This window comes from Carcharhinus amblyrhynchos, unplaced genomic scaffold, assembly GCF_965287045.1.
Source record: "Carcharhinus amblyrhynchos unplaced genomic scaffold, sCarAmb.v2.hapA scaffold_61, whole genome shotgun sequence".
Lineage (NCBI taxonomy): Eukaryota > Metazoa > Chordata > Chondrichthyes > Carcharhiniformes > Carcharhinidae > Carcharhinus > Carcharhinus amblyrhynchos.
In genome coordinates this window covers 385,198-412,937 of record NW_027649801.1, presented here as the reverse complement: position 1 = coordinate 412,937, position 27,740 = coordinate 385,198, and the positions used below count along the sequence as shown (strand labels likewise).

Genomic DNA, 27,740 nt, shown 5'->3' with positions numbered 1-27,740 from the left:
CCCCCTAACTCTGATGGTGATTTTGAGCCTGTGTGAGCTGTGCCCGGGATCACTGACAAAATCTGGAGAGAATGGAAACTGCAAATCTTGCTGGTGAGATTGCAATTTCCAATTTTCAACCACCCTTACTGGCAGAGTAACATGAAACCTGCTGCGAGAGCCTGGCAGCCATGTTTTAATTCATTAGCATGTTAGTAACAAGCACTCACTCCAGGATTTCCTCTTCACTGAATATTCAGCAGGCCGGCATGATGTCACAGCGGCACCATTCACAAGAGCTTTATCCAAACTGGGTAACCTCACCTCTGAAGGGGCTATCAGAGGAGAGCGCTCATGTCACCCTTACCTTCCAGGTGCCAGTTGCAGAGGGGGCAATGGAGAGGAAATGGGGATAAATTCAACTCAAGGTTGAGTATTCAGTGTCGCCATTTCAGGGGTGGGATCACTTGCGGGACTTACCTTCCCTTCGTGTTGGGACATCGCTTAGTTTAAAGGAATCTGTTGACTGACATGCAGGCAGCACCTTCCATGCCCTCCCTGCGGGGCAGTGTCACTGTAGAGGGTGTGCCCTTCCAGAGTGAGAGCTGGCAAGTGGATGAGAGGAGGGAATACAGAGGGTCAGCACTGGTTGACTGTGAGGTTCTTCAATGAGGTTCGATGAGTGACTGGGCTGCAACAGCAGAACGGGGGACTCAGGAAAGGGATGCTTCCCTACCTCTCAAGGGCTGAAGATGCTCTCAGTATGGGGAGGATGACTGCAGTGAGATTTGAATCACACAGTCAGGCAACAGTGTGAGGATAAAGTGAGTAAGCTGCATGGAATTTCAAGTCCAACTGGTTATGGAGGTTTGACTGTCAGGGATTAGTGTCAGGGTAGGAAGGCTGTTACAGATGGATGGATCTTTTAATCTGCAACCCTTATGTGCTGAGTGTGCCCTCTAATATTGAGGCTGAGATTCTATTTGCAGTCTTCACCCAAGTCAGGGGAAGGCAGCCTCACCTGCCTTAAGAGGAAACCAGTTGCTTCATCAGCTCTCCAACCCTTCCTTAATGAGTCGGTTGTGCCAATTAAGTTAGCTCAACAATACATGAGTGTCCTGCCAATTGGAACCCCAAGAATTGAATTCCAATGCTCATATTAATGTCTACATTAGACATTACACAAATGTGGACACCATTCGAAGGCGTGATGGTGAAGTGTCATCACTCACCCCATTCAAAGTCATGATGGGAGATCATTGAGATCTCCTCTGCTATTAAAATACTGGTACAATGTATGTACTCAATTGCCCTATCATTGCTTGGGTTAAGAAGGCAGAGTGGGGATAGTCAGGGGTTATCTAATACTAAGCCTCTCTAGGATCGACAACATATTCCATCCAGGTGGAGTTGAGAGGGATGACTGTGGGTAAGTGGCTATTGTGTGAAAGGGGAGGGAGAAAGGCTTAGTGCAGAGGCACTCACTGAGGGGGAAGCTCATAGGTAGTTGTCCCAGAAGCATGGAGGGTTGAAGGTGTGGGCACTGTTAGGATCCACATTGCTGATTTTGATGTTCACTTCCTTTCAGTTAATGACCCTGGAGAATCATGGAGCCGGTCAGGTTGGCTATTCTATTGACTGTGACTGACCAGTAGCAACAATATCAACATGCCACTGCACATGGTCAGGACCAGTGACCTGCCAAGGATGGGGAGGCAGGGCCCACTGCTCTTCAGAGAGCAGAACCTCAGATGGTGGAATCTTGGGAAGATGCTATCATCAGCCAGGGGTTTAGCAGAGTCCAGGACTCTGGCATCACTCTGAGTTCTGGATTCCTGGGACATTCCTGCTTCCACCTGTTGTGGAACATCAATTGTGTGGAGCTCACTAGTGAATGATCCAGAGGCCTGCCCACCGAGATGTGAGTATCTGTGCAGGTGGAGGGTATGGCTGACAGCTGCGATGCCTGATCTACGCTGCTCTCCAAGTAGTCTCCCTCGGAGCTGCTTGGGTCTGTGGACTCCAGAAGGTGCAAGGACGGTCCAGGCTGGTTGACTGATTGCCCTGCAAGGGAAGCGAGATGGCATTAGTGCATCCCAGAGGATAACTGATGGGAGAAGAGTTACTCACGTGAAGTTTGAAGCATGGCTGCCTGTCTTAGGGTTTCTCACTTTTGTCTGCTGCCCCCACTCTGCCCTCTGTACAGGTGTGCTCCTAATCCTCGCTGGCCAACTCAAGGGCACTTTCCTTAAAGAGCATGAAGATTCTTAGCTCAGGCACGGCTCCATCTGGCTGTGCCAGCTCACAGCCCCTGTGCTCAAAATTATTCTGCAAAGAAACAGGGAAGGTGTAGGTGGGAGCCCTACCAGTGGAGATGGTCAAGTTATGCATATGTGGGTAGTGAGTGGGAACAGGGATGTGAGGAGCTCATTAGCTACTGGGGGAACATGGGGATTTTGTTGGGGGGGCGATGGTGTAAGAAGGCTGCATGAAAGGTATTGAGAACGTATGAGGTGGCTGTGGAAGTGAGATGGATGTGTGAAGTAATGCAGCAGGAGACATAAGGAGGCAGACTTACACTGGTTATGTGAAGAAGATCATCAATCTTTCTTCCCTGTAGTGAGCTGACACTCACTAAGTCTACCCTTGCATCCCAGGTGGGAGCGGTGACCTTGATGGATGTCTGCAGGAATGTAGATATAGGAGATCCTGTCTCTGCTCCACATCATCCAAGTGTTGGGTCATGGCTCCCTCAGAGAATCTAGGCACTGACTCCCTGGCAGCATGGATCTGGAATAAATGCTGGGGAGATGTTTATATGGAGCATCCCACTGATTGCAGATGTCCTGGAACGAGTGAATCAGAGGCAGCCCACCATGAGTGCGGTATCAGTCACGGAGATAGAAAACATCTTCTTAAAGAGGTTCAGTATTTCGTGGGATTTCCAGCTGCCATGTTGGTGGGATTCACTTTGGTTTTCTTACCAGAACCAACACTTTGAAACAATATGGTGAGGTTCTACCCAGAGTTCCTCCTTGTAACCTGCTGATCTGTAACGCCTCCCAGGTCACAGCTTAAGCATTAATGTTAACTTTCCATCACCATAGAGGCTGTTTGATCTTTTGGACATCTCCCAGCTTTGTTTTTATTACAGGATATGGATTTATTATGTTATACAGATTTCTTAATGGTGAAAATCTAGAAACAGTGGAGGTCTGAAGAGATTTGGAGTTCCCAGGTACAAAGATCATTATGATTTTATGAACTGGTACAGAAAATAATCCAACAGCCTAATGGAATTTTGCTCTTTATGTCAGAACGTATAAAATGCAAAGGAGTAAAATTTATGCTTCAGTGATACAAAGCCCTAGGTGCACTCACTATACCTGTAGTTACTGTGAGCAATTCTGAGCACTGCGCCTTAGAAAGGACATATTGGCCTTGAAGGAAGCACAGTACAGATTTACCAAAATGATACCTGGACTCCAAGAGCTAAGCTACAAGGAGAGACTAAACAAATTATTATTGCATTCATTGGAATTCAGAATTCAGAATAAGTGGTGATTTTATCACATTTTTCAAGACATTAAGAGGGACTGATAGGGTGGATTGAGTGAGACGGTTTCTGGTTGGTGGGGAATCTTAGGTTTAGTCAAAAATGGAGCTAGATGTTTCAGGAATGAAACTAGGAAACATTTCTATACATAAAGGGTGGTAGAAGTTTCGAGCTCTCTTGCACAAACTGTATTTGATGCTAGATTAATTGTTGATTTTAGTCAGCCAAAGGTATTAAGAGATTTGGGGAAAAGGTGGGATATGGAGTTGGGTAGCAGACCTGCCATCATCTTAATGAATGGTAGAATGGGCTTTCCAGAAAAATGGTCAGCTCATGTTCTTGCCTTTCCAGCACCGTACCTTTGTATTTATATGGATTTGTCGGTTTTTTTCACACACACGTGCTCCTCCTGGTATATGTATGTGAACAGGTACATGTCCCTGGATGTATGTCCATATCTGGGCCTGCAGACGTTTGTGTATATGCACATGTGTCATTGGGATGAGTGTGTGAATGTTTTTGCCCCATGTTGGTAGCAGTGTGTGTATTTGTGAGTGCAACATTAGCGAAGCAATTGGATTTTACGACCATCTGAGAGCTCCATAGCAACACTGACAGCAGCGTTTTATTCCCAGAATTTTTAAAATCAGTTCAAATCCACAACACTGCCAAAATGGGATCAGAATCTCAATGTGCTGTGTGGTTGGTTCGGGGCTCTGGATTATTCAATGTAATAACATAAGCGCCACATAACCCTACAGTCAGAGTTCCGGTGCTGCCCTCAGTGTGACATTCAGCACTCACACAGTTAACGGAAAGTACCAGAAAGTGCCTCCAGTTTGCAACCTGCTCGGGGGAAAGTAGTCAGTTCTTCACCGGGAGTTTGTTGGAGATTTACACGATCAGAGCGAGGGCACAGGTTAAATTGCCCTGGGAGCTCCCAGGGGGCGGCAGGGAAGCCGGCAGTGAGAATTGTTTATTGAAAGCCAAACTGGTTCAAAAGAACTGAGTCATCGAATTGAGTTGAGGAAGTTCACACGGAGAGAGCGGGGCTGGATCGGAGTGAGTCAGTACCGAGGGAGTGGAGAGTTCAACTCAGATGTCTCTGCTCCCCTGAAACATCAAATTGGTGGATTCTGCTGGGACTCCAATGGCAGCTTTGCCCAGGTACTGTGTTATTGCCGTTTCAAATGTGTTTTTAAATGGCGAGGTGGACTGAATTAATTCAATTAAAACTGTCATTACTTAGTTTGTTCAGCAGAGAGAGAGAGAGAGAGATTGCGTGTTAAGAACCTGAAGCTTGTAGGTTTAGTTCGGTCTCCGCGCTTGGAAACTTTTCGCCTCCAGACGTGGTGGAAATAATGTTTGCCCCGGACATGTGTGGGATTGTGCTCTGAAATGACGAGTGAAACTCGGGTGGAAATTAAACAGAGCGAGGAGGAGTGGAGGGCTGCTTAAAAGTGTCAGTGTGCACATTGAGCTGGAGACGCAGCGTTGGACTGGGGTGGGCACAGTAAGAAGTCTCTCAACACCAGGTCCACTTAGTGCTACCAAATAAACCTGTTGGACTTTAACCTGGTGTTGTGAAACTTCTTCATATGCACATTGATCTATTTTGAAATAAGCCATAAATCATTTCAATAATTAAAAAAAACAAAGTCCATTCGGCCCAAACCTCCAATACGTGAATCGGGAAGCAATGTGTTCAAGGACAACCTGGAACATGCAACAGATGTCCCTAGTGGGGGGAAAAAAGATGAAAAACAACATTAAAAAGATGGAAAATGAAACGATGGAATAAATGAAAATAAAAACTGAATTAATCAGATAAAATAAATGTTAGGACTATTCTCTCTCCACAGATGTTGTCAGGTCTGCTGAGATTTTCCAGCATTTTCTGCTTTGGTTTCAGATTACAGCAACAGCTTTTTGCTTTCCTTTCCCAAACCTCACCTTCAAATGTGCTTTGAAATGGTGCAGCTGGAGAACTGCACCCAATTCTGGGCACCACACTTGAGGAAGGAGAGAGTGCTGAAAAAAAATGAGAAAAATGGTTCTGGGAACGAGAAACTTCATCTGTAAAGATAAGTTAGAAAAGCTAGAACTCATCTCCATTGGAAAAAAGAAAGTTAAGAGGAGATTTGATAGAGGTGTTCAAAATCATGAGTGGTCTGGAAACAGTAGGTAGGGAGAAACTGTTCCGATTTGTGAAAGGATCGAGAAGGATAGAGCACAGATTTAAAGTAATTGGCAAAAGAATTATTAGGAAAAATCTTTTCAGACAGTAAAGATCTTGAATGCATTGCTGTAAAGTTTATTCATTAGTGTCACAAATAGGCTTACATTAACATTGCAATGAAGTCACTGTGAAAATCCTCTAGTCACCACACTCTGGCACTTGTTTGGCATATGCTGAGGGAGAATTTAGCACGGCCAATGTACCTAACCAGCACATCTTTCAGACTGTGGGAAGAAACTGGAGCACCCGGAGGAAACCCATGCAGACACAGGGACAGTATGTGCAGACTCCACACAGACAGTGACCCAAGCTGGGAATTGAACCCAGGTCCCTGGCACTGTGATGTAGCAATACTAACCACTGTGCCACCGTGCTGCCCTAAAAACAATGGTGCTTGTTGGCTTGAGCCATTGAACAAACCCACAATCCTGAGATTAAGAATCTCACGTTCTACCAACGGAGCTAGCCTCAGCATTCAAAAGGATATTAGACTGTTATCTGAAAAGGAAGAACATGCAGGGGGGAGTCCACTAAATAACTTTTTTTTTGGATTTGGTACAGACATGATGAGCTAAATAGACTTCTACGCTGTAATAATTCTGTGAAAGCACCTTGGAGTTTTTAGTTACATTAAGGTTGCTATATAATTATAAGTTTCTGATGTGATGCAGGAAATGAAACAGTCAAGTAACATACAGCAAGTGACCACAAACAGGAATGAGATAATTACCAGATAATCTATTTAATATGTTGGGTAAGGGATATCTGTTGGGCAGAACATCCGGAAGAAATACCGTACTCTTTGAAACAGTGTAATGGCTCCTCTATGTATATATCTATATATTACATTGCAAATGTCAGTCTGGATTTTTCACTTGAGTCATTGGAATGAATCTTGAATCCATAGTCCAGAGGCTATTGACTGTGCCATGGTTAACTCCTATCTGAGTGAGGTGTACTATGGTGTTGAAACACCAGTAGGAATAGGACGAAATGCACGGCTGATGAACTGATGTAGGGGGCAGGGATTCAGATTTTTGGAACATTGGGAACTCTTCTGGAACAGCAGTGACCTGTACAAGAGGACGGGTTGCACTTGAATGGGAGGGGAACAAATATACTGGTGGGGAAATTTGCTAAAGCTGCTTGGGAGGGTTTAAACTTGCCTGGGAGCAGAGTGGGACTGTAAAGAGTAGTGAAACAAAGGGAAAGTTGAGGCTAAATTTAAAGAGAGCAAGTTAAATGGAAAAGGCAGCTTGAGCATGGCAGGGAACGATGGAAGACTGATGAATTAAACTGCAGTTATTTCAATGCAAGTGACCTGGCAAGTAAGGCAGATGAACTAAGGGCATGGGTGGGTACATGGGACTGGGATATCATTGTTATTACAGAAACATGGCTGAGGGAGGGACATGACTGGCAGCTCAATGCTTCTGAATACAGATGCTATGAAGGGTAGAAGGGGAGGCAAGAGAGGAGTGGAAGTTGTGTTTTTGATTATGGAAAACGTCATGGCAGTACTGAGAGGGAATATTTCTGAGGGATTGTCCAGTGAGGCTATTTGGGTGGAATGGAGAAATAAGAAGGGAGTGATCACTTTGGGATTATACAGTAGCAACCCCCACCCCAATAGTCCATGGGAAATTGAAGACAAATATTTAGGGAGATTGCAGATAGCTGCAAGAATAATAGGGTTGCAATCATGGGGAACTGGGATTGCCATAGTGTTAAGGGCTTGGATAAGGAGGAATTTGTTAAGTGTGTTCAGGAAAATTACTCAATCAATATGTAAATGGCTCTACAAGAGAACAGGCAAAACTTGACCTTCTCTTGGGAAATAAGCAGGGCAAGTGACTGAAGTTTTAGTGGGGGAGCACATTGGGACCAGTGACCGTAATTCTATCATTTTTAAAATAGTTATGGAAAAAGATATGTCTGGTCCACAATTTAGAGTTCTAAATTTGGGCAAGGCCAATTTTGATAGTATTCAACAGCAACTTTCAAAAGTTGATTGGGGGAAGCTGTTTGCACACAAAGGAACATCTTGCAAGTGGGAGGCTTTCAAAAGTGAGATAACAAAAGTTCAGGACCAGCATGTTCCTGTTACTGTGAAGGGCAAGGCTGGCAGAGTGGAGAATACTGGATGACTAGAGATATTGATGCTCTGGTCAATGAGAAAAAGGAAGCCTATGTCAGGCTTAGGCAGCCGGGGTCAAGTGAATCCCTTGAGAAATAGGGTGGAGGTGTAGGAGTACACTTAAAACAGAAATCAGGAGGACAAAAAAGGGACATAAGATAGCTCTGGTACTTAAGATAAAGGAGAATCCAAAGAGATTCTACAAGTATATTAAGGACAAAAGAGTAACTAGGGAGCAAATAAGGCCCCTTAAAGATCAACAAGGTCATTTATGTATGGAGCCACAGGAGACATGTGAGATCCTAAATGAATATTTCTCATCAGTATTTACCATGGAGAAAGACCTGGAAACTCGGGAACTCAGGGAAGTAAATAGTGATGTCTTGAAAAGCTTCCACATTACAGAAGAAGAGGTGCTGGAGGTCTTAAACCGAATAAAGGTAGATAATTCCCTGGGACCTGATCAAGTGTATCCCAGGAGATTGTGAAAAGCTAGGGAAGAAATTGTGAGCCCTTAGCAGAGATATTTGTATCATTGACAGCTGTGGGTGAGATACCAGGAGGTTGAGGGTAGCAAATGTTGTGCTGTTATTTAAGAAAGGCCAGTAAGAAGTCTCAAAACACCAGGTTAAAGTCCAGGTTTATTTGGCAGCACTAAGCTTTCGGAGTCTCAGACTGTGCTTTCCCCAGTCCAACACTGGCATCTCCACATCATTTAAGAAAGGCAGTAGGGAACTATAGACTGGTGAATGTATTAGTGGGTAAGATGTTGGAAGGGATCCTGAGATACAGAATCTACACACATTTGGAAAGGCAAGAACTGGTTAAGGCTAGTCAGCACGGCTTGTGCACAGGAAATGGTGTATTATAAATTTGATAAGAGTTTGAAATACATTGTTGATGACAGCTTCCATCACTTTTTTGATAGTGGAGAGTAGGCAAATGAGACAGTGATTGGCTGGATTGGATTTGTCCTGTTTTTGATTTAGACATACTTGAGTAATTTTCCATATTTCCGAGGGTTTGTCAGTATCATGGCTATACTGGGACAGCTTAAAAGAGGCATGGCTAGTTCTAGAGCACAAATCTTTAGCATCACAGATCTACACTATGTTGTTCATAGTTTTTACTGTATACAGTGCTAAAAGCCATTTCTTGATATCACATGGAGTGAATGGGTTTTGTGAGTGGAAAATCATGTCTCACAAATTTGATTGAATTATTTGAAGGGGTAACCAAGAAGGTAGAAGAAGGCAATGCAGTTGATGCTGTCTGCATGGACTTTAACAAGGTCATTGACAAGGAGGTTCATAGAATCATAGAGGTTGACAGCATGGAAACAGGCCCTTCGGCCCAACTTGTCCATGCCACCCTTTTTTTAAAATCCCTAAGCTAATCCCAATTACCGACATTTGGCCGATATCCCTCTATACCTATCTCACCCATGCAATTGTCTAAATGCTTTTTCATAGACAAAATTGTACCTGCCTCTACTACTTCCTCTGGCAGCTTGTTCCAGACACTCACCTCTCTCTGTGAAAAAATTGCCCCTCTGAACCCTTTTGTGTCTATCCCTCTCATCTTAGACCTATGCCCTCTAGTTTTAGATTCCCCTACCTTTGGGAAAAGGTGTTGACTATCTAGCTGATCTATGCACCTCATTATATTATAGACCTCTATAAGATCAGCCCTAAATCTCTTACACTCCAGAGAAAAAAGTCCCAGTCTATCCAGCCTCTCCTTATAACTCAAACCATCAAGTGAAGGTCCCATGAATACCAGTCAGCTTTGCATACCTTACAGTTTGAACTTTATTTATGTGTGAACTAGATGGTGAGCATTGGGGCTGTTTAACCATGATGTGCATCACAATTGAGCTATATCTGACCTTCACCTGGATTATATAAATACCTTTCAGCAGAAATCTTCAAGCAGTGGTATAGTGGTATTCTCGGTGGAGTAGTAATCCAGAGACCCACAATAATGCTCTGGGGACCTGGATTTGAATCCCACTACGATGAGATAGTGAAATTTAAATTTGATAAAAATTTAGAATTAAAAGCCTAATGATGATCGTGATACCATTCTCAATTGCTGTAAAATCCCATCTGGTTCACAAATGTCCTTTGGGGAAAGAAATCTGCTGACCTTACCCGGTCTGGCCTACATGTGACTCCAGAGCCACAGCAATGTGGTTGACTCTTAAATGTCCTCAGGGATGGACAATAAATGCTGGTCCAGCCAGTGACAGCCGTATCCTATGAACGAATATAAAAAAGTTTCCAAGGAGTGAAGCACAAAGTAAAAGTAAATGAACTTATCACCAGAAACCAAGGTAGCCCAGTGACTCCAGGAACTGAACACAGAACAGATTATGAAGGTTAAGATCTATGAAGACATAAGAACATAATAAGAACATAAGAAGTAGGAGCAGGAGTAGGCCATCCAGCCCCTCGAGCCTGCCCCGCCATTCAATAAGATCATGGCTGATCTGTCGCTGCTCACTTCCACTTTCCCGCCCTCTCCCCATAACCCTTAATCCCCTCTCTTATCAAAAACCCATCAACCCGCGTCTTAAAAATATTTAGCGAGGCAGCCTCCACCACTTCAACTGGCAGAGAATTCCAGAGATTCACCACCCTTTGAGTGAAGAAGTTCCTCCTCAACTCCGTTCTAAACAGCCCCCCTTTTATCTTGAGGCTGTGCCCCCTAGTCCTACTGTCTTTTTTGAGCGGGAAGAGTCTCTCCACCTCTATCCTATCCATCCCATTCATCATCTTATACGTCTCAATGAGATCTCCCCTCATTCTTCTAAACTCTAACGAGTACAAGCCCAGTTTATTCAGCCTCTCCTCATAGCTCAACCCCCTCAACTCCAGTATCAGCCTAGTAAACCTCCTCTGCACTCCCTCCAAGGCCAAAATATCTTTGCACAGGTGCGGTGCCCAAAACTGCACACAGTACTCCAGCTGCGGCCTCACCAATGCCCTATACAGCTGCAGCAAGACCTCCCTACTTTTATATTCAATCCCCCTCGCTATGAAGGCCAGCATCCCATTCGCCTTCCTGACCACCTGCTGCACCTGCAAGCTGGGTTTTTGCGACTCATGCACAAGGACCCCGAGGTCCCTCTGCACCGTCGCCTGCTGCAGTTTTTCGCCCCATAAGTAATAGTCCTTCCTACCATTCTTCCTACCAAAGTGGACCGCCTCACACTTGCCAACATTAAATTCCATTTGCCATTTCCTGGCCCATTCGCCCAGCCTATCTAGATCCTTCTGTAGACTCTCCACACCCTCCGCACAATTTGCCTTTCCCCCAATCTTGGTGTCATCAGCAAATTTCGACACTCTACACTCGGTTCCCTCCTCCAGATCATCTATATAAATGGTAAAAAGCTGAGGCCCCAGCACCGACCCCTGGGGCACTCCACTAGTCACCATCCGCCAATCCGAATAGCACCCGTTGACCCCCACTCTCTGCCTCCTATTTGACAACCAATCCTCTATCCACGCTAACACCCTACCCCCAACTCCATGTCCCTCGACCTTCTGCAATAACCTCTTGTGAGGTACTTTGTCAAACGCCTTCTGAAAATCTAGAAAGACCACATCCACCGGCTCTCCTCTATCCACCGCCCTAGATACATCCTCATAGAACTCCAGTAAATTTGTCAGACACGACTTCCCTTTAATGAAACCGTGCTGCGTCTGCTCTATCAAGCAATTCCCTTCAAGATGCCTCGCAATTTCCTCCTTAATGACAGATTCTAACATTTTACCTACCACAGACATTAAACTAACCAGCCTATAATTCCCTGCCTTTTGCCTGGCACCCTTCTTAAACAACGGCGTAACATTAGCCGTTTTCCAATCATCCAGCAGTTCCCCGGAATCCAGCGACGTCTGGAAAATAACCACCAAGGCATCCACTATCACCTCCGCCATTTCTTTCAGGACCCTCAGATGCATTCCATCCGGTCCTGGGGACTTGTCCACAATCAGCCCCTCCAGTCTGTCGAGCACCGCCTCTCTAGTAACAGTAATGTCATTAAGACCCTCCAGTCCTACCACCTTCCCATCGCTAACACCCGGCAAATTATTCACGTCCTCCTCCGTGAAGACAGAAACAAAAAAGTTATTCAATACCTTAGCCATATCCCCATCCCCTACCACTAGGTCCCCTTTCTCATCCTCTAAAGGACCAACATTCACCCTAGCCAGCCTCTTCCTTTTTATATATTTATAAAAACTCTTGCTATCCTTTTTTATATTAAGCGCTAGCCCAGCTTCATAGTTTCTCCTACCCTTCTTTATCAACTTCTTCGTCAATCTTTGTTGACATTTAAACCTCTCCCAATCCTCTTCTCGCCCACTACTCTTAGCTACTCTAAATTCCTCCGCTTTTAGTTTAACATTTTCCTTCACCTCCTTCGTTATCCACGGCTTATTACCTCTCCTCCTACTATCCTTTTTGACCATCGGAATAAATTTCCGCTGAGCACCAAGAAAGATCTCCTTAAAGATCCTCCACTGCTCCTCAACACACCCTCCCTCCAACACACTCCCCCAGTCCACATTCGCCAATTCTTCTCTCATCCTACCGTACTCCCCTCTATTCAAACAAAGGACACGTGTCCGGGAACCCACTTTCTCCTCCTCCATCTGCACCAGAAACTCCACCATACAATGATCACTCTCCCCAAGAGGATCCTTCACCACAAGGTCCCTAATTCTACCCACCTCATTACATAGCACCAGATCCAAGATAGCTCGCTCCCTCGTCGGCTCCAACACACACTGTTCGAGGAAACTATCCCGGCAGCATTCCAAGAACTCTTCCTCGAGCCCCCCGCATCCAACATGGGTCGACCAATCAATATGCAGATTGAAATCCCCCATAACTACGGCCGTCCCATTCCTGCACGCCGCACTTATTTGTGCGTGAACAGCCCGCCCCACCTCCAGATCATTATTCGGGGGCCTATAGACGACACCCACCAGCGTCTTCCTCCCTTTGCTGTTCCTAATCTCCACCCACAACGATTCCACCCTCTGCTCCTTGGCTCCAATATCATCCCTTGCTACCACCGTGATGCTATCCTTAATCAGCAGAGCTATGCCCCCCCCTTTTCCCTCCTGCCTATCCTTCCTAAACACTTGATAGCCCTGTACATTCAGCTCCCAGTCCCTGTCACCCTGCAGCCATGTCTCTGTAATGGCCATGATGTGGGTATGCCAGCGTTGGACTGGCGTAAACACAGTAAAAAGTCTGACAACACCAGGTTTTAGTCCAACCTATTTATTTGATAATATACTCACAAGCTTTCGGGGTTAGTCCCTTCGTCAGGTGAATTCTCCATTCACCTGACGAAGGGACTAACCCCGAAAGCTTGTGAGTATGTTATCAAATAAATAGGTTGGACTAAAACCTGGTGTTGTCAGACTTTTTACTCTGTAATGGCCACCAGATCATATCCATTTGTGTCGATCTGCGCCATCAGCTCATCCACTTTATTCCGAATGCTTCGTGCATTCAGATAAAGCGCTTTCATCCCAGCCTTCACCTGGACCCTATTTGCCATAACGCCACCAACCATACTCACGCCCCCTACTCCCTCTATTATTGGGACATCCTCGGCCTCTTCCCTTACCTGTACCCTCTCCTTAACTTTGGACCTCGTAACATCACCTACCCTCGCACCCTCCCCCCCACTAATTAGTTTAAAGCCCTGTCTACAGTCCTCTTTACTCGATTCGCCAGCACTCTGGTCCCAGCACAGTTCAGACCAACCCCATCCCACCCGAACAGGCCCCACCTACCCCAATACTGGTGCCAATGCCCCATAAATTCAAACCCATTCCTCCCACACCAATCCCTGAGCCACCCATTCACTTCCTTAATCCTGTCAACCCTACGCCCGTCTGCACTCGGTTCAGGCAGTAGCCCAGAGATATGCTACTGTAAATAAAATCTTAATTTATCAGTCATTCCATTTGTGTTCAACCTAATATGACTTACCTGGTATGACTCCCAGATAAAGGATGGGTTGTTACATAAGATTAAATCTCACGAGATCCAGAGTGAGGTAGCCAAACTGATACAAAATTGGCTTGATGACAGAAGACAGAGGATGGTTGTAGAGGGTTGTTTTTCAAACTGGAGGCCTGTGACCAGCGGTATGCCTCAGGGATCAGTGTTGGGTCCACTGTTATTTGTCATTTATTTTAATGATTTGGATGAGAATTTAGGAGGCATGATTCGTAAGTTTGCAGATGACACCAAGATTGGTGGCATAGTGGAAAGTGAAGAAGGTTATCTTGGATTGCATTGGGATCTGGATAGTAAACTGGATAGTATTGCAGTTGATAAGGAGGATGTGCTAGATATCCTTGAGGTTTTGAAAATAGATAAGTCCCCTGGGCCGGACGGGATTTACCCTAGGATTCTCTGGGAGGCAAGAGAGGCGATTGCAGAGCCTCTGGCTCTGATCTTCAGGTTGTCGTTGGTCACAGGTATAGTGCCAGAGGATAGGAGGATAGCGAATGTTGTCCCATTGTTTAAGAACAAAGAACAAAGAACAACACAGCACGGGAAACAGGCCCTTCGGCCCAACGAGCCCGCGCCGCCGTCCCACTGTCTCAGTGACCTATTCATGATTTTAGTCTAAGCCTAATGTGTGAGGATCAGGGAGGTCCAATTGAGGGACAATTTAGTACCCAATCAATCAGCCTAAAAGCACATCTTTGGGATGTGGGAGGAAACCGGAGCACCCGGAGGAAACCCACGCAACCACGGGGAGAACGTGCAAACTCCCACAGACACAGGCCCAAATCCATGTGTCCGCACAGCAACAGAGATAGTCTCTGAGCTGTCATGTTGCCCTCGAGATGGTCCAGTTTAAGCACACCAACGACATGAAGCAATAGGCAACTCCCGAAGCAACGTCCAAGAGCAGCCCACTACAACCTGCCGCATGCATGCCCCTTGCTGGACTTAAATGCCTGTGGAGACAAAAAAATTCATTATTAAACAGGCAAAGACTGTAACATCCCTGAGGCAAAAACGTAATCCCAAGCCTACAATGTTTAGTATGGCCTACTATATCCCCCTATATGTAGCCCGCTCATGTGGCTGTCTAAGTGACTCTTAAACAACCCTAGCGTGCCTGCTTCCACCACCTTACTCGGCAGTGCATTCCACACCCCCACTACCCTTTGCGTGAAAAACTGCCCTCTAATATTTGTCTTATACCTAGCCCCCCTCACCCTAAGCCCGTGACCCCTCGTTCTATCCATTTCTAATAGCGGAAAAAGCTTACCACCATTTACTCTATCTATCCCCTTCATAATCTTATAAACCTCTATTAGATCCCCCCTCAGCCGACGTCTCTCAAGGGAAAACAGCCCAAGTTCGTTCAATCTTTCCTCGTAAGACAGCCCTTCCATACCAGGCAGCATCCTGGTAAATCTCCTCTGCACTCTCTCCAGGATCTCTACATCCTTCCGGTAGTACGGCGACCAGAACTGGACGCAGTACTCCAAATGAGGCCTAACCAACGTTCTATACAACTGCAACATCAGACTCCTACTCTTATATTCTATACCTCTTCCTATGAAGGCTAACATACCATACGCTTTCCTCATCACATTCTGCACCTGCACCGACAGGGGAACAGAGACTTCCCCGGGAATTATAGACCGGTGAGTCTTACTTCTGTTGTGGGTAAAGTTTTAGAAAAAATTATTAGGGATAGGATTTATAGTTATTTAGAGAGTAATGTATTGATTGGAGATAGTCAGCATGGTTTTGTGAAGGGTAGGTCGTGTCTTACTAACCTTATTGAGTTTTTTGAGAAAGTGACCAAAGAGGTGGATGGGGGTAAGGCAGTTGACGTGGTATATATGGACTTTAGTAAGGCGTTTGATAAGGTTCACCATGGAAGGCTTCTGCAGAAAATGCAGATGTATGGGATTGGGGGTGATTTAGTTAATTGGATCAGGAATTGGCTAGCAGATAGGAGACAGAGGGTGGTGGTTGATGGTATGTATTCGTCATGGAGTTCGGTTACAAGTGGTGTGCCTCAGGGATCTGTTTTGGGGCCGCTGCTGTTTGTAATTTTTATAAATGATCTGGATGAGGGTATAGTTGGGTGGATTAGTAAATTTGCTGATGACACCAAAGTCGGAGGTGTGGTAGATTGTGAAGAGGGGTATCATAGTTTACAGAGAGACTTGGACAAGTTGCAGAGCTGGGCTGATAGGTGGCAGATGGAGTTTAATGCGGAAAAGTGTGAGGTAATTCACTTTGGCAGGAATAACAGATGTGTAGAGTATAGGGCTAACGGTAGGACTCTGAATAGTGTTGATGAACAGAGGGATCTAGGTGTATGTGTACATAGATCCCTGAAAGTTGGGAATCAAGTAGATAAGGTAGTTAGGACTTCCTAACTACCTTATCTACTTGATTAAATGGTATCTTGGCGTTTATTGGTAGGGGGATTGAATTTAGGAGCTGCAACGTCATGTTGCAACTGTACAAAACTCTGGTGCGTCCGCACTTGGAGTATTGTGTGCAGTTCTGGTCCCCACATTATAGGAAGGATGTGGAGGCATTGGAGAGGGTGCAGAGGAGGTTTACCAGGATGTTGCCTGGTATGGAGGGAAGGTCCTATGAGGAGAGACTGAGGGATTTGGGGTTGTTTTCGTTAGAAAGAAGGCAGCTAAGAGGGGACCTTATTGAAACATATAAGATGATTACAGGTTTAGATAGGGTGGACACTGATAGCCTTTTTCCTCGGATGGAGAAAGCTAGCACGAGGGGGCATAGCTTTAAATTAAGGGGTGGTAGATATAGGACGGATGTCAGAGGTAGGTTCTTTACCCAGAGGGTGGTGAGGGATTGGAATGCCCTGCCTGCTACAGTTGTAGATGCGCCTAGTTTGGGGGCGTTTAAGAGATCGGTGGATAGGTTTATGGATGGAAAGGGATTGGTTTAGGTTAGAGGGTCATTGCTTTTTTAATTGGTCAGTGCAACATCGTGGGCCGAAGGGCCCGTTCTGCGCTGTAATGTTCTACGTTCTATATGTTCTATCTTAATCAATTGGTTCAGTGGACTGATGAATGGCAGATGGAGTTTAATTTGCCGTCATCTGAGGTGATGCATTTTGGTAGATCAAACCAGGGCAGGACTTATTCAATTAATGGTAATGGCGCTGGGGAGAGTTATAGAACAAAGAGATCTAGACATACATGTTCATAACTCATTGAAAGTGGAGTCACAGGTGGGCAGGATGGTGATGAAGGCATTAGGCATGCTTAGTTTCATTGGTCAGAACATTGAATACAGGAGTTGGGACGTCTTGTTGAAGTTGTATGAGACATTAGTAAGGCCACACCTGGAGTCATTCAACCTCTTTTAAGGTAGGCCACACTTGGAATACGTGTAAAGTTCTGGTCACCCTGTTATAGAAAGGATATTATTAAACTAGAAAGAGTGCAGAAAAGATTTACTAGAATGCTACCGGGACTTGATGGTTTGAGTTATAAGGAGAGGGTGGATAGACTGGGACTTCTTCCTCTGGAGCATAGAAGGCTGAGGGGTGATCTTATAGAAGTTTATGAAAGAATGAGGGTCATAGATCAGTTAGATAGTCAATATCTTTTCCCAAAGGTAGGGGGACTAAAACTAGAAGGTTTAAGGTGAGAGGGGAGAGATGCAAAAAGATCCAGAGGGGCAATTCTTTCATGGAGAGGATGGTGATTGGAACAAATTGCCAGAGATAGTAGTAGAGGCGGGTACAATTTTGTCTTTTTAAAAGCATTTAGATAGTTACATGAGTAAGATGGCTATTGAAGAATGTGGGCCAAACGCGGGCAATTGGGACTAGCTTATTCACTTATTAAAAAAAAGGGTGGCATGGACAAGTTGGGCCAAAGGGCCTGTTTCAATGCTGTAAACCTCTATGACTGTACTTGAAATGACTAAAGATTGGCATCCTGATGCCTGAGGTTTCAGGGCGAGGCTGATGGACTTGCTTGAATGGACTTGATGAATTCTACTTGTGTTGGTTTCAAAAGCTTCAGCCTTTTCTTTTACTCTTTTGTTGAGCTTCACCAACATTGCAGATGGGGGTGTTGATGGAACTTTATCCCATTATTTTCTCAATTGTCTACCACTAATCAAAACTGGGTGAAGAAGGACTGTAGAGCTTTGATTTGATCCTTTTGTTATGGGATAAGTTAGCTCTGTCTATTGCATGCTGCCTCCAATGTTTAGCATATGCGTTAGATCACCAGGTTGGCGTTTCATTTTTAGGAATGTCTGGTGCTTCTCTTGGCATGCTCTTCTCTGCTCTTCATTGATCCAGGGTTGGTGCTTGGCTTGATGATGATTGTTTACAAGGGTATTTTGAGCCATGGTTTAACACCTCATACAATTTTGCTGCTTTTAATGCCCCCTTGGATGCCTTGTGGTTTTGAGCTACTCAATCTGTTTTGACGCTATCCCATTTAGCATGGTGGTAGTGTCATGCAACACGATGGAACGTAACCTCACTATGAAGATAGGACTTCATTTCAAACAGGAATGTGTGATGGGTACTCCTACCAATAATGTAATGGATAGGTTCATCAATAGATTGATGAGGTCCATAGAACATAGAACACTACAGCACAAACAGGCCCTTCGGCTCACAAGTTGTGCCAATCATATCCATACCTACCAGGCCTATCTATAACTCTCAATCCCATTAAATCAGGTCAAATAAGTTTTTCCCTTGTCTTAATATTTTCACCACCTGTTGCAAGTCATGTCTGTTAGTTATATTCTTCAGGATTTGTCCTGCTTGGTTAGAAGTGGGACTACCAAGTTACTCTTGGTGGTGGACATTGAAGCCACACCCCACCCAGTGGCCTTCACCACTTTAACTGCTTCTTGCAAGTTATATGAACACAGAGAAGTACACATAAAGATACAAACCAGGAGAAGGAGTAGGCTACTTGGCCCCTTGAGCCTGTTCCACTATGTAAAACAATCATGCTTGATGTACATGTGGCCTTGATCCCACGTTCTGCCTACTCCTAATAACCTTTGATTCTGTTGTTAGTCTTAAAAAGACTGCCCTGCCGTTTGTGCACGTGGACTGAGAGAGGTTAATTGAGGCAGCTTGTCTATGAGAACTAAGATAAAGGGTTAAGATAGTAGGTTTTTGCACTTGTAATGAGGGATTAAGGTATGTTTGAGGTTGGATTTAAAACTTGCATTATAAGATAAGTGGGGACTTGGCTAAAAAGGCCGATGAATTTCCAAGGGATGTTTTGACGTGACCAGGAACTTTTACAATATGTAAATTTTCATAGGTAAACAATGGTGGACTGATAGGGCCTGACAGCCAGTTCCCATATTGTAACAATGATTTCCTCTTGAACTCACAAGCTTTGCAGTTAACTGGGATGGCACGGTAGCACAATGGTTAGCAGTGCTTCCTTACAGTGCCAGGATCTTACATTCAATTCCCAGCTTGGTCACTGTCTGTGTGTAGTTTGCACGTTCCCCCCGTGTCTGCGTGGGTTTTCTCCGGACGCTCCGGTTTCCTCCCATATTCTGAAAGACGTGCTGGTTAGGTGCATTGACCCGAACAGGCGCTGGACTGTGGCGACTAGGGAAATTTCTCAGTAACTTCATTGCAGTGTTAATGTAAGCCTTACTTGTGACTAATAATGTAGTTTTCATTAGCATCAGGAAATTTGTTGGATAACTTTTGAAAGTTTAGTTGCACTCCATTGTAGGTATATTCCCCCCTGCACTGCTGTCTCTCACTTACCCCTACTTCTGCTCCTGCACTCCCCAACAAGAGAGTGATTAGATTCTACTCCTGAATTCAGATTGTGCCATTTAAATAATTCCAATGGCTGTCATCTGAAGATGGCTTGGAGTAGGCAAGATGTTTCCTTGCTAGTATATGGCTTCCACTTGTTCTGAACCTTTACCAAACTAATCAAAAGTGCGAGACACCATTTTAAAACAAAAATAGCAGCAAATAACAGACAGAAAGATCCTGTGGAGTGTGAGTAGTGATATAGAATTCATCATCAGCACTAATGGATCCAAATTAGAGAGAGACTTTAATGAGTTGCTCTCATTTCGTGGCAGTCAGTGATTGTTAATATCAAAGCTATTCCTGTCCTCAGATTATTTTTTAATATCTCAGTGTCATTAGTTTTAAATGACAGAGTAGATGGCAGCAGGAATTGAGGAATTAAGGAAATAGAATTCATTTCCTTTTTCTGCCAATGGTGCTGTTTGTTCTTTTGCCCATTTGTTGTCTCTTGTCCCTGCAGCCTTCCTCCCCATAATGTTCATGAGGGAGTAACATAAACTGATCAAACTATATTTGGGGAGTAAGTGAGTAGACACTGGACTGGTTACCCTGACATTCTTCATCATTCTCAGAAGTGTGCACAATGTGCCTTGTAGCAGGTCAGTTGTTAGGGAACACTCCAAGCAATCTTGGTCATGATGGTAAGCCACTCATCACAGGATCATAGAATCATACAGTGCAGAAGAGGCCCTTCTGCCCATCGAGTCTGCACTGGCACATTAGAAACACTTGAACTCCCATCTAATCCCATTTACCAGCATTTGGCTTATAGCTTTGAATGCTATGATGTGCCAAGTGTTCTTCCAAGTATTCTACCACCTCTCAGGCAGCAAATTCCACACCGTCACCACCCTCTGGATAAAAAGTTTTTCCTCACATCCCTCCTGCCTCTTCTGTCTCTCACCTTGAACCTATGGCACTTTGTGACTGATCCTTCAACTAAGGGGAATGGTTGTTCCTTATTCACTCTGTCCATGGCCCTCATAACCTTGTTCACCTCAGTTAGGTCACTCCTCAGTGTTCTCTGTGCTAATGAAAACAACTCAAGCCTACCCAATCTCTCTTCATAACTTAGATGTTGCAACCCAGGCAGTAACGTAGTGAATATCCTCTGCACTACTTCCACTGCAACTCTCTCCCCCCACCCCCCCCCTGTCACTTGTAGGGAATTCTAAACCAGGCATTGCGAATGAATGACAAAAACAAGAGTCAGGGAAAGGGTGATGGATTTGTGGGATATTACCATTTAAAGATACTAAAACAGAGAGGATAAATGAAAGCTGTTAGAGGGAAGGAGGAGCAGAGGGGGTGTGGGGAGGAGGGACTGAGGGACAGGAATGAGGGGATATAGTTGGGAGCCAGTAACTTTTTTTCTTAAAGTAGATGAAATTTGGAACACCAGATATTGACTAAGAGAATAAAATTTAATTGTTTTAAAGAAACAGAAGGTAAATGTTACTGTATAAGAACATAAGAACTAGGTACAGGAGTAGGCCATCTGGCCCCTCAAGTCTGCTCTGCCATTCAATAAGATCATGGCTGATCTTTTTGTGGATTCACCTCCACTTACCCGCCCACTCACCATAACCCTTAATTTCTTTACTGTTCAAAAATGTATCTATCCTTGCCTTAAAAACATTCAATGAGGTAGCCACAACTGCTTCACTGGGCAGGGAATTCCACAGATTCACAACCCTTTGTGTGAAGAAGTTCCTCCTCAGCTCAGTCCTAAATCTGCTCCCCCTTATTTTGAGGCCATGCCCCCTAATTCTAGTTTCACCTGCCAGCGGAAACAACTTCCCTGCTTTTATCTTATCTTTATTTTTGTAATCTTATATGTTTCTATAAGATCTCCCCTCATTCTTCTGAATTCCAATGGGTATAACCCCAGTCTACTCAGACTCTCCTTATAAGCCAACCCTCTCCTCGCTGGAATCAACCTAGTGAATCTCCTCTGCACCCCCTCCAGTGCCCGTATATCCGTTCTCAAGTAAGGAGACCAAAACTGTACACAGTACTCCAGGTGTGACCGTACCGGTACCTTATACAGCTGCAACATAATCTCATATAAAGAATAAAGCAAGCAGCTTTGACAAAGGATTGTCTGGACTCGAAACATCAGCTTTTTTCTCTCTTTACAGATACTGCCAGACCTGCTAATATTTTCTGACATTTTATCTTTTGGTTTCAGATTCCTGCGTCTGCAGTAATTTGCTTTTATATTTCAAGGAGTTAACTCTTTCTATCTTCTAACATAAAAAAATTAACATGGGGTAAACATGAATGACAGATGCAACCAAGACAGGTTCCCTGAACTTCTTGGCAAGTCAGAGAATCACAAAACTTCCTCAAAATCTGCCTTCCTCGCAAGAAATGGGTAAAATGTTCGAATCCGTCATCAAGGAGGAAATAGCGAGGCATCTTGAGGGGAATTGCTTGATAGAGCAGACGCAGCACAGTTTCGTTAAGGGGAAGTCGTGTCTGACAAATTTATTGGAGTTATATGAGGATGTGTCTAGGGCGGTGGATAGAGGAGAACCGGTGGATGTGGTCTTTCTTGATTTTCAGAAGGCGTTTGACAAAGTACCTCACAAGAGGTTATTGCAGAAGGTCAGGGGGCATGGAGTTGGGGGTAGGGTGTTAGCATGGATAGAGGATTGGTTGTCAAATAGGAGGCAGAGAGTGGGGGTTAACGGGTGCTATTCGGATTGGCGGTTGGTGACTAGTGGAGTGCCCCAGGGGTCGGTGCTGGGGCCTCAGCTATTTACCATTTATATAGATGATCTGGAGGGGGGAACCGAGTGTATGGTGTCGAAATTTGCTGATGACACCAAGATTGGTGGAACGGCAAATTGCGCGGAGGGTGTGGAGAGTCTGCAGAAGGATGTAGATAGGCTGGGCGAATGGGCCAGGAACTGGCAAATGGAATTTAATGTTGGCAAGTGCGAGGTGGTCCACTTTGGTAGGAATAATGGTAGGAAGGACTATTACTTACGTGGCAAAAAACTGCAGCAGGCGACGGTGCAGAGGGACCTCGGGGTCCTTGTGCATGAGTCGCAAAAACCCAGCCTGCAGGTGCAGCAGGTGGTCAGGAAGGCGAATGGGATGCTGGCCTTCATAGCGAGGGGGATTGAATATAAAAGTAGGGAGGTCTTGCTGCGGCTGTATAGGGCATTGGTGAGGCTGCAGCTGGAGTACTGTGTGCAGTTTTGGTCGCCGTACTTACGCAAGGATATTTTGGCCTTGGAGGGAGTGCAGAGGAGGATTACTAGGCTGATACCGGAGTTGAGGGGGTTGAGCTATGAGGAGAGGCTGAATAAACTAGGCTTGTACTCATTAGAGTTTAGAAGAATGAGGGGAGATCTCATTGAGACGTATAAGATGATGAATGGGATGGATCGGATAGAGGTGGAGAGACTCTTCCCGCTCAGAAAGGACAGTAGGACTAGGGGGCACAGCCTCAAGATAAAGGTGGGCGGTTTAGAACGGAGTTGAGGAGGAACTTCTTCACTCAAAGGGTGATGAATCTCTGGAATTCTCTGCCCGTTGAAGTGGTGGAGGCTGCCTCGCTAAATATTTTTAAGATGCAGGTTGATGGGTTTTTGATAAGCGAGGGGATTAAGGGTTATGGGGAGAGGGCGGGAATGTGGAACTGAGCCACGACAGATCAGCCATGATCTTATTGAATGGCGGGGCAGGCTCGAAGGGCTAGATGGCCTACTCCTGCTCCTATTTCTTATGTTCTTATAAATTTTAGCTGCTCCTATTCAAAGAGCTGATTAGATCCCCAGCAGACAACAGTCTACCTGATGTCTACAAATACAGTGTTCGCACAAAAGACACACTATTCCAGATCTCTGTCAAATCTAAAGGTGGTAGGACTGGAGGGTCTTAATGACATTACTGTTACTAGAGAGGTGGTGCGCGACAGACTGGAGGGGCTGATTGTGGACAAGTCCCCAGGACCGGATGGAATGCATCCGAGGGTTCTGAAAGAAATGGCGGAGGTGATAGTGGATGCCTTGGTGGTTATTTTCCAGACGTCGCTGGATTCCGGGGAAGTGCCGGAGGATTGGAAAACGGCTAATGTTACGCCGTTGTTTAAGAAGGGTGCCAGGCAAAAGGCGGGGAATTACAGGCCGGTTAGTTTAACGTCTGTGGTAGGTAAAATGTTAGAATCCGTCATTAAGGAGGAAATTGCGAGGCATCTTGAAGGGAATTGCTTGATAGGGCAGACGCAACACGGTTTCATTAAAGGGAAGTCGTGTCTGACCAATTTACTGGAGTTCTATGAGGATGTGTCTAGGGCGGTGGATAGAGGAGAGCCGGTGGATGTGGTCTTTCTGGATTTTCAGAAGGCGTTTGATAAGGTACCTCACAAGAGGTTACTGCAGAAGGTCAGAGGACATGGAGTTGGGGGTAGGGTGTTAGCGTGGATAGAGGATTGGTTGTCAAATAGGAGGCAGAGAGTGGGGGTCAATGGGTGCTATTCGGATTGGCGGTTGGTGACTAGTGGGGTGCCCCAGGGGTCGGTGCTGGGGTCTCAGCTATTTACCATTTATATAGATGATCTGGAGGAGGGAACCGAGTGTAGGGTGTCGAAATTTGCTGATGACACCAAGATTGGGGGAAAGGCAAATTGTGCGGAGGGTGTGGAGAGTCTGCAGAAGGATCTAGATAGGCTGGGCGAATGGGCCAGGAAATGGCAAATGGAATTTAATGTTGGCAAGTGTGAGGTGGTCCACTTTGGTAGGAAGAATGGTAGGAAGGACTATTACTTACGTGGCGAAAAACTGCAGCAGGCGACGGTGCAGAGGGACCTCGGGGTCCTTGTGCATGAGTCGCAAAAACCCAGCCTGCAGGTGCAGCAGGTGGTCAGGAAGGCGAATGGGATGCTGGCCTTCATAGCGAGGGGGATTGAATATAAAAGTAGGGAGGTCTTGCTGCAGCTGTATAGGGCATTGGTGAGGCCGCAGCTGGAGTACTGTGTGCAGTTTTGGGCGCCGCACCTGCGCAAGGATATTTTGGCCTTGGAGGGAGTGCAGAGGAGGTTTACTAGGCTGATACCGGAGTTGAGGGGGTTGAGCTATGAGGAGAGGCTGAATAAACTAGGCTTGTACTCGTTAGAGTTTAGAAGAATGAGGGGAGATCTCATTGAGACGTATAAGATGATGAATGGGATGGATAGGATAGAGGTGGAAAGACTCTTCCCGCTCAAAAAAGACAGTAGGACTAGGGGGCACAGCCTCAAGATAAAGGGGGGGCAGTTCAGAACGGAGTTGAGGAGGAACTTCTTCACTCAAAGGGTGGTGAATCTCTGGAATTCTCTGCCCGTTGAAGTGGTGGAGGCTGCCTCGCTAAATATTTTTAAGAAGCGGGTTGATGGGTTTTTGATAAGAGAGGGGATTAAGGGTTATGGGGAGAGGGCGGGAAAGTGGAACTGAGCCACGACAGATCAGCCATGATCTTATTGAATGGCGGGGCAGGCTCGAAGGGCCAGATGGCCTACTCCTGCTCCTATTTCTTATGTTCTTATGTTCTTATGTACTTCCAGGTCCAGCCATTTTGGTGGGTCTTTTCCACTGAGTTTATGTGTTGGCCAGGCTACGCACCCTGATGTGTAACCACATACAGTCCCAACTTCTCAGGCTGCACCAACACTGCTTTTGGCTTTCTTGCTACATGGAGCCAACAGTGGCCTTGGGGTTTTTCTGAGCTTCAGCCCCCTCAGCAGCGTAGCAAAAGGCACACCTTACCTACTTAGAGCCTCTTCGTCTGGTCTCGATTAACTGACCCTTGAACTAATCTGTCCTGTTAATATATCTCTGTTGGGTTCCATCTCTGTACCCAGGCAGAATTGAATGCACCAAAGCTGGGTACATTCTGTACCCAAAATGTTATAAGAACATAAGAAATAGGAGCAGGAGTAGGCCATCTAGCCCTTCGAGTCTGCCCCGCCATTCAATAAGATCATGGCTGATCTGAAGTGGATCAGTTCCACTTTCCCGCTCTCTCCCCATAACCCTTAATTCCCTTGTCTATCAAAAACCTATCTACCCGTGTCTTAAATATATTTAGCGAGGTAGCCTCCACCACTTCCAACGGGCAGAGAATTCCAGAGATTCACACCCTATGAGTGAAGAAGTTCCTCCTCAACTCCATTCTAAACTGCTCCCCCCTTATCTTGAGGCTGTGCCCTCTAGTCCTGCTGTCCTTTCTGAGCGGGAAGAATCTCTGTACCTCTACCCTATCCATCCCTTTCATTATCTTATATGTCTCTATAAGATCCCCCCTCATCTTTCTAAACTCCAACGAGTACAGACCCAGTGTATTTAGTCTCTCTTCATAGTCTAACCCCCTCATCTCCGGTATCAGCCTGGTGAACCTCCTCTGCACTCCCTCCAAGGCCAAAATATCCTTGCGCAAGTGCGGTGAACCAAAACTGCACACAGTACTCGAGCTGCGGCCTCACCAGTGCCCTGTACAGTTGCAGCAAGACCGCTCTGCTTTTATATTCTATCCCCCTTGCTATAAAGGCCAGTATCCCATTCACCTTCTTGATCACCTGCTGCACTTGCAGACTGGGTTTTTGTGACTCATGCACAAGGACCCCCAGGTCCCTCTGCACCGTAGCATGCTGCAGCTTTTCGCCCTTTAAATAGTAATCCCTCCTACTATTATTCCTGCCAAAGTGGATAACCTCCCACTTGCTAACATTGTACTCCATCTGCCAGGTCCTCGCCCACTCACTCAGCCTATCCAGATCCCTCTGCAGACTTTCCACACCCACAGCACAATTTGCTTTTCCACTCATCTTTGTGTCATCAGCAAATTTCGTCACCCTACACTTAGCGCCCTCCTCCAGATCATCTATATAAATGGTAAATAGCTGAGGCCCCAGCACCGATCCCTGCGGCACTCCACTAGTTACCAACCGCCAATCAGAATAGCACCCATTGATACCAACTCTCTGCCTCCTATTAGACAACCAATCCTCTATCCACGCTAACACCTTACCCCCAACTCCATGCCCCCTAACCTTCTGAAGCAACCTTTTGTGCAGGACCTTATCAAACACCTTTTGAAAATCGAGAAACACTACATCCACCGGTTCCCCTCTGTCTACCGCACTAGTTACATCCTCACTGAATTCCAATAAATTCATCAAACATGACTTCCCCTTAATGAATCCGTGCTGCATCTGCTCTATCAAACAATTCCTCTCTAGGTGCCTCGCTATTTCTTCTTTGATGACAGATTCAAGCATTTTTCCAACAACAGACATTAAACTAACCGGCCTATAATTCCCTGCCTTTTGCCTGGTCTCCAGTCAGCTAGAGGTTCACCTTCACATATGCTACCTTTCAAAACAAGTACAAAAATTCAATAATTGCTCTTGATTTGAACATTCCAGAGGGCTGTTTCAAGGGTGGCACATTGGCACAATGGTTAGCACTGCTGCCTCACAGGGACCCGGGTTCGATTCCCTACTTGGGTCACTGTTTGTGTGGAGTTTGCATGTTCTCCCACAATGGGTTTTCTCTGGGTGCTCCAGTTTCCTCCCACAGTCCAAAGATGTGCAAGTTAGGTGGATTGGCCATGTCATATTGCCCACATATAGGGGGGGCTAGCTAGGGTAAATGCATGGGGATAGGGCCTGACTGGGATTGTGGTCGGTGCAGACTCGATGGGACAAATGGCCTCCTTCTGCACTGTAGGGATTCTATGTATCTATTACATTGCTGTGGGTCTGGAGTCATTCGTACATCAGATCAGGTAAGGACAGCAGAATTCCCTCCCTACAAGACAAACCTCATGGGGTTTTACAACAATTGATAATAGTTTCTTGATCACTATTGCTGAATGGCCTTCATATTCCAGATTTATTAACTGAATTCAAATTCTACCAGCTTCCAAGATGGGATTTGAACCAATGTACCCAGAGTCT

At 45.4% G+C, this 27,740-nt stretch overlaps 1 protein-coding gene across 1 annotated transcript in view; it reads left to right on the top strand.

Moving 5' to 3' along the window:
- The first annotated feature begins 4,568 nt into the window (after positions 1-4,568).
- Positions 4,569-27,740, top strand: part of sh3bp2 (SH3-domain binding protein 2) — a 120,947-nt gene continuing 97,775 nt past the window's right edge. Inside the window, exon 1 of the mRNA XM_080182516.1 lies at positions 4,569-4,702. Coding sequence (XP_080038642.1) covers positions 4,686-4,702 — 17 coding nt within the window. The 5' untranslated portion in view covers positions 4,569-4,685. The remainder of the gene's footprint in view (positions 4,703-27,740) is intronic.